General features: G+C 41.8%; 3 protein-coding genes across 3 annotated transcripts in view; 2 read left to right on the top strand and 1 right to left on the bottom strand.

Moving 5' to 3' along the window:
- Positions 1–1,847: 1,847 nt before the first annotated feature.
- LOC113767834 (pollen receptor-like kinase 3) lies at positions 1,848–4,344 on the bottom strand. The gene is made up of 2 exons (XM_027312035.1): positions 3,132–4,344; positions 1,848–2,961 (listed from the first exon to the last, which is right to left on the bottom strand). The coding sequence occupies exons 1-2, from the start codon at positions 4,342–4,344 to the stop codon at positions 2,183–2,185; spliced, it is 1,992 nt and encodes a 663-aa protein (XP_027167836.1). The 3' UTR covers positions 1,848–2,182.
- Positions 4,345–11,592: 7,248 nt separating this feature from the next.
- On the top strand, positions 11,593–13,838 carry LOC113768319 (protein TIFY 10B-like). The gene is made up of 5 exons (XM_027312621.1): positions 11,593–12,005; positions 12,495–12,666; positions 12,779–13,071; positions 13,152–13,209; positions 13,368–13,838. The coding sequence occupies exons 1-5, from the start codon at positions 11,834–11,836 to the stop codon at positions 13,471–13,473; spliced, it is 801 nt and encodes a 266-aa protein (XP_027168422.1). The 5' UTR covers positions 11,593–11,833; the 3' UTR covers positions 13,474–13,838.
- Positions 13,839–14,816: 978 nt separating this feature from the next.
- The window catches only part of LOC113767833, a 9,397-nt gene continuing 4,738 nt past the window's right edge, over positions 14,817–19,475 (top strand). Inside the window, exon 1 of the mRNA XM_027312034.1 lies at positions 14,817–19,421. Within this exon, the coding sequence (XP_027167835.1) occupies positions 14,817–19,421 (4,605 nt within the window). The remainder of the gene's footprint in view (positions 19,422–19,475) is intronic.

The following is a 19,475-nucleotide window of genomic DNA, read 5'->3' as shown; positions in this document are numbered from 1 at the left end:
TCCCTCCGTCCCACTTTGATAGTCCTATTTTCCTTTTTCGTCTGTCCCAAATTGTAGTTCACTTTCCAATTGAAGAATGTAGTTGTATTTTAATTTTTCTAAAATACCCTTATTCAATGTAAGTTGTTGTTACTATAAATCTACCCCATTTAATGAGAGTTGATTCTTTTTTTACCATCAATTTAAGTTCCCATAAAGTTGTACTCTAATTAATGTGAGGGTATTTTAGGAAATTAGCTACCTAAATTGATTGTTCCAATAAAGTTAACTACTTTTTATTAAACTGTGTGAAAAAAGAATCAGGACTATCAAAGTGGGACGGAGGGAGTATATTACTACTATTCGGCTGCATCTTGTTCTTATTCTTCTGCACAAGTTACCGATAAGATTTTGATCTAATGATTAAGAATGAGATTACAAAAGTCGAAAGTTCTAGATTCAAATCCTTCTTACTGTTTTTCGTTTCTTTAAATCTCATCTTTTCTTTGTTAGAAATAGAAGGGGAGGGCGGGAACCGTATATATTTTTTCATCCCTTTTTTCCTTCTTTTTCTTGTTTTGATTTAGTTTGGGAGAAATAAAAATTAATACACTTTTTTTTTTTTCTTTCTCCATTTCCGATGCCTCTCGATTTTCTGTCCTAGTATAAGGACTAATTGAGTAAAGCTTAAATAAATGCGTACTTATTAGTAATCAGGTATCATTCATCATTTCCGTTGGAAACTACTACTACTACTAATTAGGCGTGGCTGATTGGTGGCTGTTCGCCAATCGCCATGCATGTTACGGGGCCTGTGTGGGTTACGTTATCATTCCATCCATTCTCCGGCTGTAATGACGTACTGCATGCATCACGTCACCATATACGCATGCGCGCGCCCTATCTATAACATCAAAAATAATTGTCGATTAATTAATAATGTGTACTATACTACTGTCCCAAGGGTTTCAGATGGAAATTAATTACTTGTGGAAGTCAGAAGAAGATTTGTTGTAGTATTATCTTGCTGGCCAACGCTACGGTACTTAGGATTAAAGAAATGTATTTATCCTCATCTGTAGTAAACCCACTAAGTTTGAATTCACAAATTAGCCGCCGCGCTGTGAATAATCGACAAGTAACTTTAAGAAGAAGAATATGCGCTCGGTCGAACAGCAGCCCGGAAAGGAAAAGAGGTAAAAGGGACCCTCCTCTTTTTCCTGTGTCGTGTAGCTCATCCAGATTCGGTTTCTAGACCAACCGGTTACTAGTCCATTAAGATAATCATGCTCAACTATCAAAGCTTACTTCTTCCTTGGTCCGCCCCCCGTGGTGACGTGATCGAATAAAAATAATTGGGAATTCAAAAAATAAATTGATACTCCTACTCCTAGCTAGTTTTGACATGTATACTTTTTTTTCCCCTGTAAATACATAGGGAGTAATATTTAAATGGTTTAGGTTGCAGAATTTTTTCTAAGCAAATATTTATTAACTGCATTTAGAAAAAAACAAAAAAAAAAAATTTTCAAAATTTAGGACACATTTTTTATGAAAATTATATCATGAGGAATGAGGTCCAACTTATTTTGAAGAGAGAAAATTGGTACCGGTTATAAGCATCTAGCATTTCCAATTCATCACCCTAAAATAGTTGTATAAAATTTTTAAAAAAAAAATAAAAAAAAAAACAGTAAAACAGAGCTTACAGTTTTGGAATTGTCTTTGAAACCTTCGACTCGTAGAACCATTTCTCTTTGACAATCTAAGACAAAAAATCGTTGGAAATGTTTCCAGAGATCAATAGTCTTGTTCAGCATCACGGTAAACGGGGCGTCATTGATCACTCTTTTTCAACTTTGCTTCCCTCCACCCCACAAATTACAAAAAAACAGAGAGATAAAAGAAAAACTGAAGGCAACAGGTGGAATCTGGCCAAGCAAATTAAAGATCAAATGCATCTTTCGGCCGGTTACATCGTGCAAGAAAGGGCCATTTTTGCGACTGGTCTTCAGCTTGCCAATGCCGTAATAAATGGGGCAATCCTAATTACCTGATTCATCTTCCCGATGAGCTGAGAAATTAACAGCCAAAAGCGACCCTTCACAATCTCAATCGAGGGCTGTTAATTTTTCATCCACATTCTGTTTCATTCTCCTGCATGGCGGCGAAAAGCAGATTTTTGGGAAGAGTCCAATACTAATTATGCTTCAAATGGACTAGACACTGTGTCAAAGGCAAAACTGTCAGTTGTTGTCCGATGGCCTGGTCTGTCCTCAACATTGATGCTGTTGCGGCACTGGTCAGCACAAACACGTTGTGCATTTAGCTGTTGGGATTGCGATGCATCGGCTGATTCTGCACATCCATCTCTTAGTGACGGTAGTACATTAAAGGATCTAGCGCTCTGATATCCGGCTATTTGTATGTCCTCTATTCTCCTAATGGCTTCTCTAACATCCAGCCGTTGCTCAGGGTTATTTTCTGTGCATGCCGCACCAACGTGGAGTAGTTCTTCCATCTCACTTCGGGAATTGCTCGAGCTAGCGATCTCTGGATCATATAACTCGGCCTCTCTTCCCTCAGCTATTGCTGATTTTGCCCATTGAACCACATCAGTCCCCCCAGTGCCACTATTGGAATATTGGGATGGAAACTTGCCTGTGATCAGCTCAAGAATGAGCACTCCAAGACAGTAAACATCGCATTTGGGGGAAACCTGCTGATATTGTACAACCTCAGGCGACTTGTATGCTAAAAGGGATTCTCTGGCCTGACCGCTGATCAGAGAACAATAGCCATAATCTGCTACTATTGGCTCATACTCGAGAGTTAGAAGCACGTTGTTAGACCTCAGATTGCCGTGGGGCACCTCAAAACTGGAAAGTTCGGTGTGGAGATAGCCCAACCCCTGGGCTATCCCCTGAATTATCTTGAGACGTGTAGGCCAATTCAGCTCAGCATGAGAAGGTCCTCGATCCGCTGAAGAATCAAAGCAAATATGTGACTCAATAGTATAGTGCCTAATTTCAAGATACAGGGACTGAATCATTCTGCTGATTGAATCTAAGGTGCACGGTAAGGAGTAATGGATTGGATAAGAGACAGATCAATTATCAAAAGTTAATGTAGCAGGGGAAAGGATTTCATACCATGCAAATGATAAAGCAAACTGCCTCTAGGAATGTATTCGTATACCAACAGCTTTTCGTCTTTCCGGAAATGATAAGCTAATGGTGTCAAGATGTTTTTGTGTTTCAGTCTCCCTAAACGCCTGATGTCGGCGTCAAATCCATCCCTTCCAATTTTATTCATCTCTTTTATCCTTTTCACCGCCACTGCCAAACCATTCGACATCACTGCCATGTACGTGGATCCAAGTGTTCCATTTCCAAGCACTTCTGCTGAAGCCTTCATCAAATCTGCCAGCCCAAATTCACCCAACTCATTGTTTACCATTACTAGATCTCCAATGCGATTGGATCCTCTGCGACTGGAGCCGGTACTTTTCTGGCTTGCACTCAGTTCCTTCTTATTTGCACTTGATATCCGTACCCCGACACTTCCATCAAGATCCTCATCCGCCATTACATCGGATTCCGTCTCTTGTTTACGTCTGAGCACATAAATCCCGGAACACATGAGCAAAAGCATGACACCTGAGGCTATCAGGACTCCATAAGAGATCATTCTTGAATCGTCATTATTATCGCTACTTGGCACCGTTATGCCACCGCAAGGATTACCTAATTTCTCTCCACAAAGTCCAGGATTCCCCCGGAATGAGCTTGCATTAAATCTTGATAATCCCTGTGGAATTTCTCCGTTTAAGTTATTGTTCGAGAGGTTTAGTGACATCAATGTTGGTTGTTCCAAAGCTGGGATTGTACCTGAAAACTGATTTCCTTCTAGATGTAATTCAATTAGGTGACGCAAATGCCACAGCGACACTGGGATTGCACCAGTAAATTTGTTACTAGAGAGCCAAACTTTCTTCAAAGAATCCATTTTACCAAAATAATCTCCCGAAATTTCACCTGAAAACCCATTGCCCGTCAAGTAAATAGCCTTCAATGCACCTAAGCGATTGAATTCCGGAATGGGACCTGAAAAGGCATTGAACTGAATCCCCAGGGTTCGGAGTCCAGGAATCTGGACCAGGGCATCGATATCTATTTTCCCAGATAGGTTCAATCCATTCAGCTGGACACCAGTGACAACGCCATTGGCACAAACCACCCCGTCCCACCTGTTATCCTCGTCGCAGGATGTCGTCTCTGGTCTCCAAGAATCAAGAGCTTCTGCATTGGTAAACGATTGCTTAAGTTTCAACAGGGCCTCAGAATCTGTAACCGAATTTGTCATTATCGGTATAAAAATCAAGGGAACAAAAAAGAAATTGGATGGCCTAATAATGATATTGCGAAGAAATATAATGGCCATTTCAGAATCAACCAGAAGTGTCGAGATCTGGGATTGGTCTTACACTATGTCAGGATTTATCTATGGAAAGCACAATCTTAATTTTTGATAATGACGTTGATAATCAGATTCATGGCACTCCGCTCCAGGATTTTACTAATTTCTTGATCAAAGTGAAGCGGGAAGTGGGAAGTGTTAGGAAGGAGGAGGAGAGAAGGTGGGGGCAGTCCGGGAAGCTTAAGGGAGTGAGAGAGAATCACTTCAGCTGTCCTGAAGAAATGAATGGAAAGCCGTTACTGTCGTTGCTCCTGTCCTGGTCTTGGTCCTGCCACGGTGCCACTCCCTATTTTCCCATGATTTTGGAGGGTTGGAGCATTGAGGGGACGGTCCCGTCAGAAGTTTCGATTGTGATGGATTCAACCCTTTTCGATTTCACACCCCTTAGCATTGCTTTGCCCGATTCGATTTCACCAATTTAGTGACCTTCTCCATGGGTTAAATTAATCGGCTATGAATTCTACCTACCGGTTGGTGACTAGTGCAAGTAAAAATCCGTTTCTTTTATTTTTTTTTATTTTTTTAAAGACATTTTTCTTCCACCTTTAAATGTAAATGTAAATGTAGCACTTAGACTTATTATTTGATGATGCACCAGTAGAAGTTTGTCTTGATCTTAGAATGTGGTAACCTTTTCATTTTTCAACTTGCATTTACAAAAAAAAAAAAAAAGGAAAAGAAATTATTTCCACGTTATTAAGATTGGAATGCCTTCAAGCCTCTGTTTTAAGTAGTTAGTATTTTACATTTCTAGTCTTGACGGATCATCAGCATGAAGCCCAAAATTCAAAGTTAACTGTCGACTTACTTTTTTTTACTAACAATTTGAAATTGTATTCTAGTTTAACTAATTTATATATAAAACTAAGCTCAAATGAATTTTTATCGAACCAAATTCAAATATTTTATTAAGCAAATTTTAAAATTTATGCTGATCAAATTAAGCTTAAACCAAACTTAAAATTTTATCAACACAAAATGTCAATACGATATTTAATTTGATTATTTGGGGAACCAAATCCAAACGACGCCTAACTAAATCAAGCCTTTATATCTAGCAGCAGACTTGCATGCTGGCTCAACTTTGTGCCTTCTCGGGGCGGCCCGTAGTTTCGAACGGAAATGTTCGTCATGTACAACTGCAAGTTACGTTTTGTTTTTGCCATCCAAGAAAAATCTAAATCCTGCTGTCACGACTCACGGCGCACGGGACCGTGGAATTGGACGTTTTTAAGGCATGCAAAATTCAACTCCTGCTGCCACGTAGAAGTCGAGCTGGAATGTAAGCAGAAATTAAATGTTAAAATACACGACTAAGTTATTGTACTGGTTTCACTGGCTCATTTAGGCTGGCTTTTTATTTACTTTTTTTTTTTTGTTTTTTCGGTAGATCCGCAATATACTATCAAATATTTGCCTCAAAAATATTAGACGAAAAGGAAAAGAAAGCAGCAGAGAACTTGATTTAAAATTTTACTTAAAAATTTAAGAAAAAAAGGTGAAAATTGAACAAAAGACTTGTGCTTTTATAAATTTTAATTGGCTCTGTTCCAATGTTTGCATGGGCAACACTTGCTCCCTAATGAGATCGTTTATTAAATAAGGTATTTTAGAGAACTTAAAAGTTAATTGTATTTTTGAACTGGAAGTTTGGTTATAATTTGTGAGGGATGAAAAAGAAAACTAAAACTATCAAATAGGACTAAATGAGTATTGAATGCGGTCAACTCTTACACCAATAATTATTTTGATATATGTTTTAAATGATGCAATATAGCATCATTATTGTTGTAATAATTAATGTAAATGAATAGTAATTAGTGATATTTCTAATATTAATATAAAAATACTTACTTTTTTAAAAAAATTAATAAAATTTTCTTAAATTATGTGAGAAAAAAAAATCGAGACTATCCAAATAGGACAGATGAAATATTGGAGTTTATGAAACCAAAGATGGACCGAAATGTGGACCGGTTTCCTGTGATGGGGTTGGACATTAGCAGTTGCTGCGAAGTTGCCAAGGTGAGTGGTGGGGGGGGGGGTGGCGGGGCATCTTTTCTGCAACAGAAATCTCAGAGATTGGCCGAATGAATTTTAAGTTTACTGGGTCAAAAAAATGAACTGACTGTGATTAGGCCATTGGACCAGGCCCGTCACCCGAGTCTTCGTCTACTGCTCAGTTGCTGAAAGTTCCACGAGAGTGACTACAGTACTGTAGCCTATAGCTACAGGTGTGAAGTGGGTCCGATTCCACGATCACCTTCATTGGATCTTAGCCATCCACCTGTTGAATGAAGAAATGAAAACTCACACGCGCTTCACATGCTAGATCTATCGCATTAAATAGACAACCTTTATTTACCTTGACTAATTGGACGTGACTAGTCCACAACAAATCCATCTTTCCCCGCTCCCTCCTGACGATTGACGAAGGGCCCCTGCAGCAATTTGCCCATTGCCACGCAATTGGACCGTAAAGTATAAACACTCAAATAATAGTAAATAAGAAAAATCGTTCAAAATATATTTCAAATTTGGTCAAATATTTTTTAAATTTTTTGGTTTTAAAATATTAATTTTAGGTTCCTTATAAATTCAAATTAGCAAATTTGATTCTAACCATTTTTTTTTACTTGAAATCAGCACATGATTTGTATGCAGCCATTTTTTATATATAATAGGTCAAATCTCTTTTTTTTTTTTGAAAAAATGAATATAAATTAAATCAAATATCACTTTTTTAGAGAAAAATGAATATAATTCATGTTAGATCTTACTTTTTAAAAAATACAAATGAATTCAGATCGGATTTTTATTTAACTATAAATGAAATTTAACATTTTTACTTCTAAAAAATGATTATATGTGAGTCACGTGATAGATTCAATGCATAAAAAATTAAAAATATGGGTTACGACTGAACTTTATCAACTTGATTTTTTAAAATATGTTGGATTGCCATTTTAAAAGTGAGTGACGAAAAAAATCATTTGACAAAATATAAGAGAAATTTTGAACGAATTTTTCCTAGTAAACAGAGATATTAAAATATCGAATATAGACGTTAACATAATTTGTTAGCACAAGTTTCAATAAGCAACAAAATATGATGTGTTTTTATATATTTTTTGTCTTAGTATCTATATTTATTGTTTTAGTGTATGTATTTATTTTGTTAGTATATTTGTACTTCACCTTGTAATTGTAACTAGCAACTAAAGAGGCCCCTTTGCAGACTTCAGTAGGCGTGCTCTTCATTAACGAAATCAGCAGTAGTATTTAGTGCTTGTATTCTCCTCAACTAACACTACTGTATTTGGCAAATTCCAGCCGACAGCAACTAGAGCTTTTAATGGACTGACCTGTTTTTTGCTTGTTCGAATTCGACAAAAAACTTCAATCGTTAAATAAAGGAATCGATTTCGAGCATAACATTAGACTCGTTATTTAATAATCGAATCGAATTGAATTTAGCTCGTATAATTTAATGAGTTGAGCTCGATTTTAAACTTAAATATTTATATAAATAAACGAATTAAATTCAAATAATATTTATAATTTATTAAGATTCGAGTCAAAATTAAACCCCAGAACATCAAACATTAGACTCGGTCGAAGCTCTAACAGTAACCCTCAAGAACTGAACGTGCTCTATTGCGAGTTGCGTGGAAATTCAGAAAGTCCAACAAAAATCAACTCTCTATTGGCGGTCTGCATTACCGAACTTTCAACTATTGCACCTGTGTGGACTGTCGGCCCTCTCCGCTGTACACTTTTGTACTAGCTGTCACCTATGAGCTAGGAAAAAGGAATAAAACGTGTTTTTGTGGATACGTGAAAAACGTTTACTTTTATAGTGCTGTTATCTTATCTTGACAAATTCTTTGGCCGCAATGCCACGGATGTCAAGAAATAGAAATCTTAGATTTAAATTTCCCTTTTTGCCCTTTTTACTGCCTAAATTCAACCGTTCCCCTCTTGCTCGATGTTGAATTCATTAACCTTTTCCGTACAAGTAGCTTACTATAATCACGTAAAAGATGAAAACAGAAAAAACTCTTCATATTTGTAGCTTTACTTATAGACTTTGTCCACTTGTGAAACTTGTCTATAAGATGCTTGTAATTACTTCAAACTAAAATGGTAAAACGTCCCCAATATGAATGATGAATTGCCAATTAAGGATTAGTGAGTTTGACTATAAAAATATGATTGAAAATCATGACATGGTTATGCGATATAGATGCGAACATAGTTAAAAATTTTGGAGATGGTCATCTTTTGAGATTAATTTATTTTCCTCGCATAGAGTTGTATAGCATATCATTTTTCTATGTCTAGAGGTTGGATTTGGGAAGAATGGGGGAGGGTTAGAAGGGTCCAAGAAAAGATTTTATTTTTTTATAAAAAAAAAAAAGAAGTAAATGTTGTGTTGGGTGGTTCGTATTAATGAACGTATAGCTTCAACGGAGAAGGCATTCCGTTAATGTGTAATATGATTGAATTCCACGTACTTTTGTGCTGGTGGCTCTTTCTATTTTAGCTTATTACATTCTTTTAATAATTAATTAATTTTTTATCTTTTAAATTAAGCTAACGGTTAGGTGGTAAGTTGAAAGGAGCTGTAAATCTTTTATCTTTTAAATTGAATTAACAATTGAGTGGTAATATAAGAGAAAATATAAATAAAAGATATTGAGTTTAAATCTTTAAAAAAAAAAACTGTTTACATGTAATGCGTAACATATGGCGAGGAAAGATTAAAGAACGACAATAAGTGATGGGCCACAGCTCCATTGAAAAGGTATAAGATTAAAAAATACTTAGTTGAGAAGGCCAAACTATTACTGTACCCTCCGGAAAATTGAAGAAAATGTAAAATTAGGTGAGATCTAAAATTCCGATTTGGTGTGAAATGAGGCAGTGATCACGAGACGAATTCCAGGGCTGCACCAATGTTTTGAAAATCGAGCCGGACCAGTCAGTTGAATCATGAACCGAACATGCCTTCGGCCCGGTTCAACTAAAAATCCAAAGAAGTACTAATAAAATCGGGAGGTTCAAGGGATTTTTATTAAGTTTTTTTTTTAGATAAATATTTTAGTTTTATTATAAATTTTAATACTAAAATGAATAAAAATTATTAAATCTTTGAACGGGATCAAATCAATTAAACCAAAGATTTTTCAATTCACTCTCTGATCCGAATTTAAAAATATTGGGCTGCACAAGCAATGACCAATACATTTCGCGGTAAAGGTCGTTCAAGGTGGCTATGCAGCAGTAAACGTAATTGGCCATTTGTTGCTTTCATACGGCCTTCTGATAGCTCTTTCAACTCCTACCCGACTTCCAAGAGAAACTCGAATTTTGTTATAGGATTAATTCCTGTTTAAGGGGCCCATGCATCTCTTTTTTGGTATAATCCAAAGGTATTCGATGAGATCCTTGCGGGAAAAGCTTTCCCAACGTAATCCTTTACATTTTCATGGGTTTCAAACTCGAAGTCTTATGATTAAGGAATGCAAGTTTCATCCGCTTACGCCAACATTCGTTGGTCCCATGCATCTCCTTTTTTGGTATAATCCAAAAATATTCGTATTCATTTTACGATCTATAACTAATCCTGTTCAAACTGTGTCGGATTATTTGGGGAAAGCTCTCCCAACGTTATCTTTTATATTTTCATGAGTTTCGAATAAAAAATCTTATGGTTAAGGAATGCAAGTCCTTTTATTTACACCGACATCCGTTGGTCCCATGCATCGCCTTCGTATACGAAAAGAAGAGAAGCTATGAAGAAATTCTAACCAACTAGTCAACGTGAAGAAATTCTAACCTAGTGGCTCTATTCTTGTGAAGCACCGACACTAATTCATTTTATTGATAAGGATAAAATACTCCTTTATAAAATATATGTGTTCAAAATTTATTATTCATGTAATGGCTATATTGATAAGTGATTTGTAAAAATCTCTTGAAACGATTCGTGATTCTAGGAGTATGTCTTAACCTATAGTGATTGTTGGAGTCAAATCTACGAAGTAAAGAAATTTAGTATTGTTAGATATTATACATTGACCTAATGAAAGGCAAATAGAGTTAAAACTATCTTTGAAATTTAAAAAATTAGGCCCAATCAAAATTGCTAATTTTTGAGAAAAAGGTTGTAAAAATATGTTTTTTGTTACATTTTTTTATTACTTTTTTATCTCATATATATTAAATATTTATAATATGTCATGTACATTGAATGCTGATATTACCTTTTTTTTGAACTCAAACTTTTCCTGCAATCATCTTTTGATCTTACATTCCATGTCTTGTTTCGCCGCTACAAATAATCATAATCACCTCTCGAGGAAACAAGGGATCCGACTAGGGAAGAAAAGCTTTAAAATCTCTCAAAATTTTAAAAATTTAGGAGAAAAAGAAGCAAACCTTACAAGAATAGGAAAACAAATTAATCGCGACGGCGCACTAAAGTCTAAATAAGCTGGCGTGTCGAGCCTCAAATCAATGGGAAGCTTAGGTTATCATTAGACGCAAGACCCCAAAAAAGAAAAAATAATCCGTAAAATGTGTAAAAGTTTATGAAGTCGCTGTCGACCAAGGATGACTTTTAGGACGAATACTAAGCGAGTGGCTACTTACCGCATTATCTTAGCTAACAGTATACCAAAAAAAAAAAAAAAAAAAAAAAGAGGCACGTAACGTTACGCTGCACTCAAACGCAAACATATTAGGACCAAAAAATTTAAAAAGAAAAGAAAAGAAATTTAAAAAAAATGTGTGAATTGGACCCACGTAAATTGACTATTGTTCCCATTGAAATGGTCCAGCATTAAGTAAAGAAAGTGTTCCTGTGCCGAAGGCTGCTAGGATTTATCCAACTCCACATCATTTCTCTTTCTTAAAGGGTCCAGTCTTTTTATCCAGCAATGGCAATTAACACGTGCTATAACACACGTCCATCCATCCCCCCCGCCCCCACCCCTGCTCTCTCAAGCGGTCAAGCCGCTCTTTTTTTTAACAAAAAAGAAATGAGGACCACACAGACCACAGCCAGACCCCGATTACCAAGAATAGTAGAATAGGAGAGCGGTAAACCAATTGATAAGCGTCCTGCCGTACCTTCCACTCTTCCATAGGTCCATTGTCCTCTTTTCCTCCTCCCACTTCCTTTTCAGGATATATTCCCCTAAAGGCCAAAACCAAAGACAAATCTTTCGCTTCAAGCTCTCGAGTTTACGGGGGGGAAAAAAAAAATAAAGAAGTGAAAGAAGAACAGCTTGACCAAGAGAGTTTTCTGAGTGTCTTGGAACTTCAAAGAGCCAGACGCTTCATAGTCTTGATTCTAAAGGCAACAAACATGTCTGCTTCACACAATTCCTTTGTCAGCAGCAAAGCCTCTGGTAGGGGTAAAGCACTGGAGAAATCAAAATTTGCCCACACTTGCAACCTCTTGAGTCAGTATGTTAAAGAAAGAGGTGGCTTAAGAGATCTAAATCTTGCTGGAATCAGCTGTAAACCAGAAGCTATAGGTACATGAATTCTTCCCTTCCCCCCCGGGGGGCATGTTCTGATTTATCATTAATTTCGGTCCGTTTGAGTCTCAAATCTGAATGTACTCCCTCGTATTACTAGGATTTTCCATTGAAATGCGTTCAAGGGAGCTGCTTTCCTTGTCCCTCTTCTTTGTTCTTCAGAATTTCCAGTGTGCAAGCAAAATTGGATTTTCTTATTCCTTGGCCTTTGTCCGGGTTACAAGAAGGTTTTACAGCGACTTGAATAATTGGAAGATACTTCAGTTATAAATTAAATTAAGCTGATGGTTAACTTGAATTTGTAGCTACAATTGTTTTTTTTTCTTTAATTAAAAAAAAGGACTTAAATTTGTATCTGCACTTGCTGCGCTTTGCTTTACTTTCACTGATTGGTAACTTCCATGTATAGTAGGAGTAATAATTGGCAATGAATACTTCAATCTATAGCCGAACTAAGCGCTTCCGCTTTGATATGCTTGTTTTCAGCTAAACCAGAAGAACCTGAAACTTCCACCTCTACGCTGAACTTACTCAACAGCATGGAAATTCCGGATCAGCCCTCGTCAGAACAGAGCAAGCCTGTTGATCCCTTATCTCGATTTGCTCCCTTGGTCACTTCCAATACTCCGGAGGATGCCTCAAGAAATGTTAGTCCTAGGTTCGTTCTTCTCTTTCAAGATTCTGCCTTTGTTGTGGTGCGTTCTGTGATTTCGAAGTAACTGTCTTGAGGGTAGGATTGACTGGTAGCACGCTTTTGGTTCATATTGCAGGGAGGAGATGACAGGTGAACCCAAGAGAGCCCAGATGACTATATTTTATGCCGGGGATGTAATCGTGTTTGACGATTTACCAGCTGAGAAAGCTGAGGAAATAATGCTTTTGGCTAGCAGTGGAGGATCTGGTAATGCTAATGCTAGTGGAAGATTCTCGACACCTAATAACAGTGTGGAGAAACTCTGCTCTGCTGGTGCTGTGGCGTCCGGATCTAAAGCACCGGCTGATCCAGTTTGTACTGCTGCTCAAGAATCGCCTAAGCAACCACAGCCTGAAGCTAATACTTCTGGTTAGTCACTACCTGATATCAGTAGTTATCTTCTCCGTTAAATGCTTGATACCAATAGGATTGTTGTTTCCGTGTTTCAGAATTGCCAATTGCAAGGAGATCATCACTTCATCGGTTCCTTGCCAAGAGAAAAGATAGGTAAGGGTGGATATAATTACTTTGCTACTCTTTCAGAATAAGTTTGGTTCTCAGTTTCTTCATTACCTTGATTAGATACACTTAATTTACGAGGGATGTGTTCATGAATGACAATCTGAGGGTGCTTGTTTCCCTTTTTGCTATTTTGTTTGATTCAGGGCTGGTGCAAGAGCACCATATCAATTGCACAACAACAACAACAACAACGATCGACCAGAATCTTCTTCCAAGGATGATCAGGAACAGCTTGAACTCAAATTATAGCTACAACTTCAGAAACTTCTGAAGTCGTGTGTTTTAATTGGCTTATACAGGCTCTCTGACATACACGTATATACGAGCTCAATTTTTTCTGATCTGTAGCTGTTATCAGCCTTTTTGGGCGCTACGGATTCAACTTACCCTACTGCAGTCGACTCCAGGCGCTACGGATTTTTCAAGTTCTACACTTGTTTTTTTTTTCCCTCTGAAGCTCTTGATTTTTGTAAAATGGCAATTTTTTTTCCTTGGGTTTCAGTAGCACTGGTAGAGGCCTGAGGGACGGGGTTCCATTTTTGTGGGAGCTGTACTGGACGCTATTGTTTGCTTTGTTTGAAGTATTACTAGCATATTTGACATCATTGTTTAGGGAGGGGAAAAAAAAAAGAAAACCCAGAATCCACCAGTGGCAGAAACCTTGATCTGCTGTATTTCAAATAATACGTAGTTTGTATCATAAACACATTTTCTAACTCATCTTTTTATATTCTTAATCATCTTTTAATTTTACATACATTATATCATAAAAAATGTAATAATAATTATTTCAAATAATACTCTATCCAAACAAATCATTTATTATGCAGGGGTTCCGGGCTTTGCTTAGATTAATGGTACCCAAGAGAGCGTGTGCGCTCACTAGTGTAGCTGAAGTGTCAGAGTCTATGAAGAAGAATCAAATTTATTTTGTTAGTATTTTTTATTTTTGGGCAAGTTATGCCTATGTATAAATTATGAGAAGGTATACTACACATAGACTTGTATAACGGATGAAAAAGTATAATACACAAATTGAAATGTTAAATCTTTAGATTAACATAACAAAACTGTAGTGGGGCAAATCCGCGCATGACATGTGTCAGGTCGGTAGACCACACGCGGCAGGTCGGCAGTAGGTACCTCGAGGCTGGCATGGGCCAGCTCGGCCTAAGAAAGCCAGCTCGGCATGTCGAAGGTCTCCTATGATGGGCTTAATGGGCCGCCGTCTCCGAACATTTAGGGGCCGCCGCGGGAAACCCTAGGAAGACTCCGAACCCTAAGGGAACTTTGACTCCCATAAGGAAACTACAACTCGAACGGTCCTATATATACTCCGCTATCAAGACTACGCAAGGTACGCTCACAAGTATTCTCTACTATTACTATATCCTTCTACGGCCAAACTAACTTGACCGTCGGAGTTATCCCAGGGACATCAGTCCCACCTCCGTTCTTTCTTCTCAGGTCACCTAGCACGATCCCAGCTCGACTTTTCCAATCAGGTCGGCCGCATCAGCTCGGACACGGTTTTTGGCAGTCGCATCAATTGGCGCCGTCTGTGGGAAACACGTTACACTTCATTGCGAGTCATGCCGAAGACTAGGTCGCAGAGGAACGCTGGCGGGTCCAAGGGGACCGAGCGTGGTGGCTCCCAAAACCCCTCTCGGGGTCCAACACCCGGAGAAGGAGGGGCAGGGCCCTCACGAATCCCGCCTGAACAACTGGTTCAGACAGTGGCCGAAAACCTGCCCACCTTCGAGGCAATCATGAACTATCTCAAAGAGCAGTCGGGAGGTCATCAGGACAAGGAGCCCAAGGTTCAGGGAGCAGATCCGTCAGAATCCCGAACTGGGAGTCCCACCAAAACTGGGGCCAAGCGAGCACACCGGGAAGTCACGCGTGAGCAAGTCGAGGTCATGGAGCCTTCTCACAAGAACTCCCGGACTGAACACCCGGAGCCCGTCCGGAGGCTCCCCAGGGAAGACCTCTCCCCCCGGAGAGAGAGACAGCAGGTGCGGGACGAATTGGACCTACTTCTGGACCCAGAAGCGGACAGGTACATTGCTTCCCCCTTTGTGCTCGATATCGAGGAGTTTCAACTGCCCGCGAAATTCAAAATTCCGAACATGAAGCCTTACGACGCAACTACGGATCCGGAAGACCACCTGTTTGTGTTCATGACGCAGATGCGTTTACAAACAGCCGCGGATGCGGTCAGGTGCAAGACCTTCCCAATGTTCCTAGAAGGAAGGGCTCGGCAGTGGTTCCAGGGGCTTCCCCCTAGATCGATCAGTTCTTTCACTCAGCTCGCACGGCAGTTCTCAGCACAGTTCGTTTCTTCACGAGCTTATTCTAAAAGCACCGCGCACCTCATGACTATCCAACAGAAGGCCGAGGAGTCCTTGCGCGAGTACATGGTGCGCTTCAATAATGAGTCCCTTCAGGTTCGAGATCGCGACGACAAGGTGGTCATGGCCGCCTTCATCAACGGGCTGCGCAAGCAAAAGCTGTACACCGAGCTGGTGGAGAGACCTCCCAAGACAGTTCGGGAGATGTTAGATCGAGCCCATGAGAAGGCCAACGCGGAGGAAGCCAATCGCCTTAAGAGTGCACAAGAAAAATTGAGGGATGACAAGCGCAGGAAGGGCGCCGACCAAGTGAGGGCACGGCCTGACCAGGGAAGGAGGGGTGCTTATGACCGCCTCCCCAGGAGTCGCCCGATGGGAGGGGACAAGTCCTGGACTGGCCTCACGGCACCCAGAGCTCGAGTGCTCGCAGTAATGGAGCAGGAGGGGCTATCCCGACCTCCTCGACCTTTGGTTGGGGACAAAAGTAGACGGGATCAAGGTCTGTATTGCGCTTATCATCGGGATGTGGGGCACGATACGGAGGACTGTCGTCACCTCAAGAAAGACATTGAAAAGCTCATCAAACGAGGTCATCTGGGGCAGTTTGTACGAGAGGAACGAGCTGACCAGCAACGGGGAAGGCCCAGGTCGGAACGCCCGAGCTACCCGCGGGACCGGCCTCAGGGGCCCCGCGGCCGAACTCCCGAGCAGGAAATACAGAGCCTGGCGGGGGTGATTAACACCATCGCCGGAGGACCTGCGGGTGGAGATAGTCATGCAGCTCGGCGGCATAACCGTCCCCCTCCCACGGGGGAGAGCTCGGCCAAGCGTTTGAAGATGTATGAGGAAATAATCTATGGACCTGAAGACGCAGTCCCTTTGGCCTCTAATAACCATGAAGCCATTGTGATAGAAGTCATCACCTGTAACTTCAAGGTGAGGAAGGTGTATATAGACAACGGAAGCGCCATAGACGTGCTGTATTATAAGACCTTCAAGGAGCTACAGCTGGAGGATAGACAGCTCGTACCGGTCCGAACTCCGTTGATCGGCTTTGTTGGTCCTCCGGTGAGGCCGGAAGGGATGATCACTCTCCAGGTCACGGTGGGGGTGTCCCCGAAGTGCCGAACGATTCCGGTAAACTTTGCGGTGGTTAAGGAGCCGTCCTCCTACAACATGATCCTGGGACGTCCCACGTTGAATGCCCTCCGAGCTGTTTGCTCCACCTTGCACCTCAGTATGAAATTCCCTACTTCTGATGGGCTGGCTGAGGTGCTGGGAGATCCAGAGGTGGCAAGGGCGTGTTACATTGCCACCCTTAAGAGCAAAGAAAAATTGGTAGCTCAGACGATTTGTCTGGAATCCTGGGAACCCCTGGAGAGGGGGGAAAGATTGGAGACAGATGAGGGATTGGTCGAGCTACCCGTCCAGCCCGACCGACCCGAGCACACAGTGAAGGTCGGCGCCGGCCTGGGTGAGCAGATCCGAAGTTCTTTGGAATCTCTCTTGGAAGAGTATGCTGAGATTTTTGCTTGGAGCGCTGATGATATGCCCGGAATACCCACCGAGCTGGCAGTCCACAGACTACATGTAGATCCCAACGTCCGACCAGTGAAGCAGAAGAAGAGGAATTTCGCTCCTGAGCGAAAGGAGGTCGTTAAGAGCGAGGTGGGTAAGTTACTGGAGGCTAAGATCGTTAAGGAAGTCTATTATCCTACCAGGCTAGCCAACCCGGTGCTGGTCAAGAAGGAGGAGAAAGCCTGGAGAATGTGTGTGGATTTCACTGACCTGAATAAGGCTTGCCCGAAAGACTGTTACCCACTCCCACGGATTGATCAGCTCGTGGACTCGACAACGGGCTACGAGATCTTCTGTTTTTTGGACGCCTTCAAGGGGTACCATCAGATAGCTTTGGATGAGGGGGATCAGGAGAAGACCTCGTTCATCACTGAGGACGGGACCTACTGTTACGTTACCATGCCATTCGGACTGAAGAATGCAGGCGCAACCTACCAGAGGTTGGTGAACAAGCTGTTCAGAAATCAGATCGGCCGGAACCTAGAGGTTTATGTGGATGATATGTTAGTGAAAAGCCGAACCCAGGAGCAGTTCGTCTCCGACCTGAGGGAGATCTTCGAGGTCCTTCGGAGCTCGCGAATGCGGCTAAACCCCAAGAAGTGTACTTTCGGGGTCAGGTCGGGCAAATTCCTGGGCTACATGATCTCTAAAGAGGGGGTCAGAGCTAACCCAGACAAAATCAAGGCTATCACGGACATGGCTCCTCCCCGAAATATAAAGGAGGTACAACGATTGACAGGGAGGATGGCAGCCTTGAACAGGTTCCTATCCAAATCGTCAGTTCGGGGAGCGCCCTTCTTCAAGGTCCTGAAAGCTAATCGGCAGTTCGAATGGAGCCTGGAGTGCCAAAGGGCATTCGATGAGCTGAAAGCCCACCTCGCACGGTTGCCGGCCCTGACCTCTCCAGAGTTGGGGGAGACCCTGTTCATCTACTTAGCTGCGGGAGAGGGGGCCATTAGTGCAGTATTGGTGCGAGAGGAAGAAAGAACGCAGAAGCCGGTGTATTACGTTAGCCGCGCCCTGCAGGGGGCCGAGGCAAGGTACTCGGCGGTAGAACGCTATGTTCTGGCATTGGTACATGCAGCTCGGAAGCTTAGGACGTACTTCCAAGCTCATCCTGTAGTGGTCATAACGGACCAGCCCTTGAAGCAGATCCTTTCCAAACCCGAGTCCTCGGGACGGATGGTAAAGTGGGCTGTGGAGCTGTCGGAGTATGACTTGGGCTACCAGCCCCGGACCTCCATCAAAGCCCAAGCATTGGCAGACTTCATAGCAGATGGTGTATCCTTTGGATCGCCTGAAGCGGAGGTCAAGCAGGCCAGTGACATGCAGGCTATGAGGAACAGGGGAGTTGGTAAGGAGGTACCTGCCGGGCAAGCAGCTAAGGCTTTACCGACTCACGAGGCTACCAAGGCCGTCCAGGCCCAAGAAGCAGCAGAGGTTTTACAGGCCGAAGATGCTGCCGAGGTCACCCAGGTCACACAGGTAGCGGAGGGAGGACCGTCCGGAGAAGCAGCTGAGGCCCGGCAGGCCGAAGAAGCTGCCGAGGACAGACCGTCCAGAGGAGCGGATGAGACTCAGCAGGTCAAAAAAGCCGTCAAGGATAGGCAGGCCGGAAAAGCAGTGGAGGCCGAGCAGACCCAGGGAACTGCCAAGGCCGGAGAGGCCGAGGAGGCAGCTAAGGTCGGACAGGCCGCCGATGCTGACGAGGCCGGGCATCTTGGAAAAGCAGACAAGGCTAAACTGGCAGGGGATACTATCCAGGCTAGGAAGGACGCAGAGGCGGTGGAACGAGCAGGTCCCACCTGGACATTGTACGTGGATGGTGCGTCGAGCAAAGAGGGGTGCGGAGCAGGTCTCCTCCTTATTAGCCCTATGGGGGAAGAACTGCCCTATGCACTAAGATTCGACTTCAGAGCCTCTAATAATGAATCAGAGTACGAGGCTTTGATTGCAGGGATGGAGATAGCCCGGAAGTTAGGGGCCAGGTCGATAAAAATCTATAGTGACTCACAGCTGATAGTGAACCAGGTGTGGGGAAGCTACGAAGTCAAAGAGGGGACGCTTAGAAGGTACGTAGCGAAGGCACACGAATTGAAGGGTTTGTTCGAGCAGTTTGCGCTTGAGCAGATACCGCGGAGCCAAAATAGGAGAGCTGACGCCTTATCCAAACTGGCCTCCACCTCGGCAGGAGGCATAGGTCGGGAAATACTGGTGGAGATGGTTAAAAGCCGAGCATATGACCAAGTCAGCACGGCGGTCATTCAGGTAGTGAGCTCCTGGATGGATCCTGTCATTCAGTATTTAGCTCAGGGAGAGCTT

This window comes from Coffea eugenioides, chromosome 4, assembly GCF_003713205.1.
Source record: "Coffea eugenioides isolate CCC68of chromosome 4, Ceug_1.0, whole genome shotgun sequence".
NCBI lineage: Eukaryota > Viridiplantae > Streptophyta > Magnoliopsida > Gentianales > Rubiaceae > Coffea > Coffea eugenioides.
Note: the sequence above shows the minus strand (reverse complement) of the source record. Positions and strands in the feature narration are given on the sequence as shown.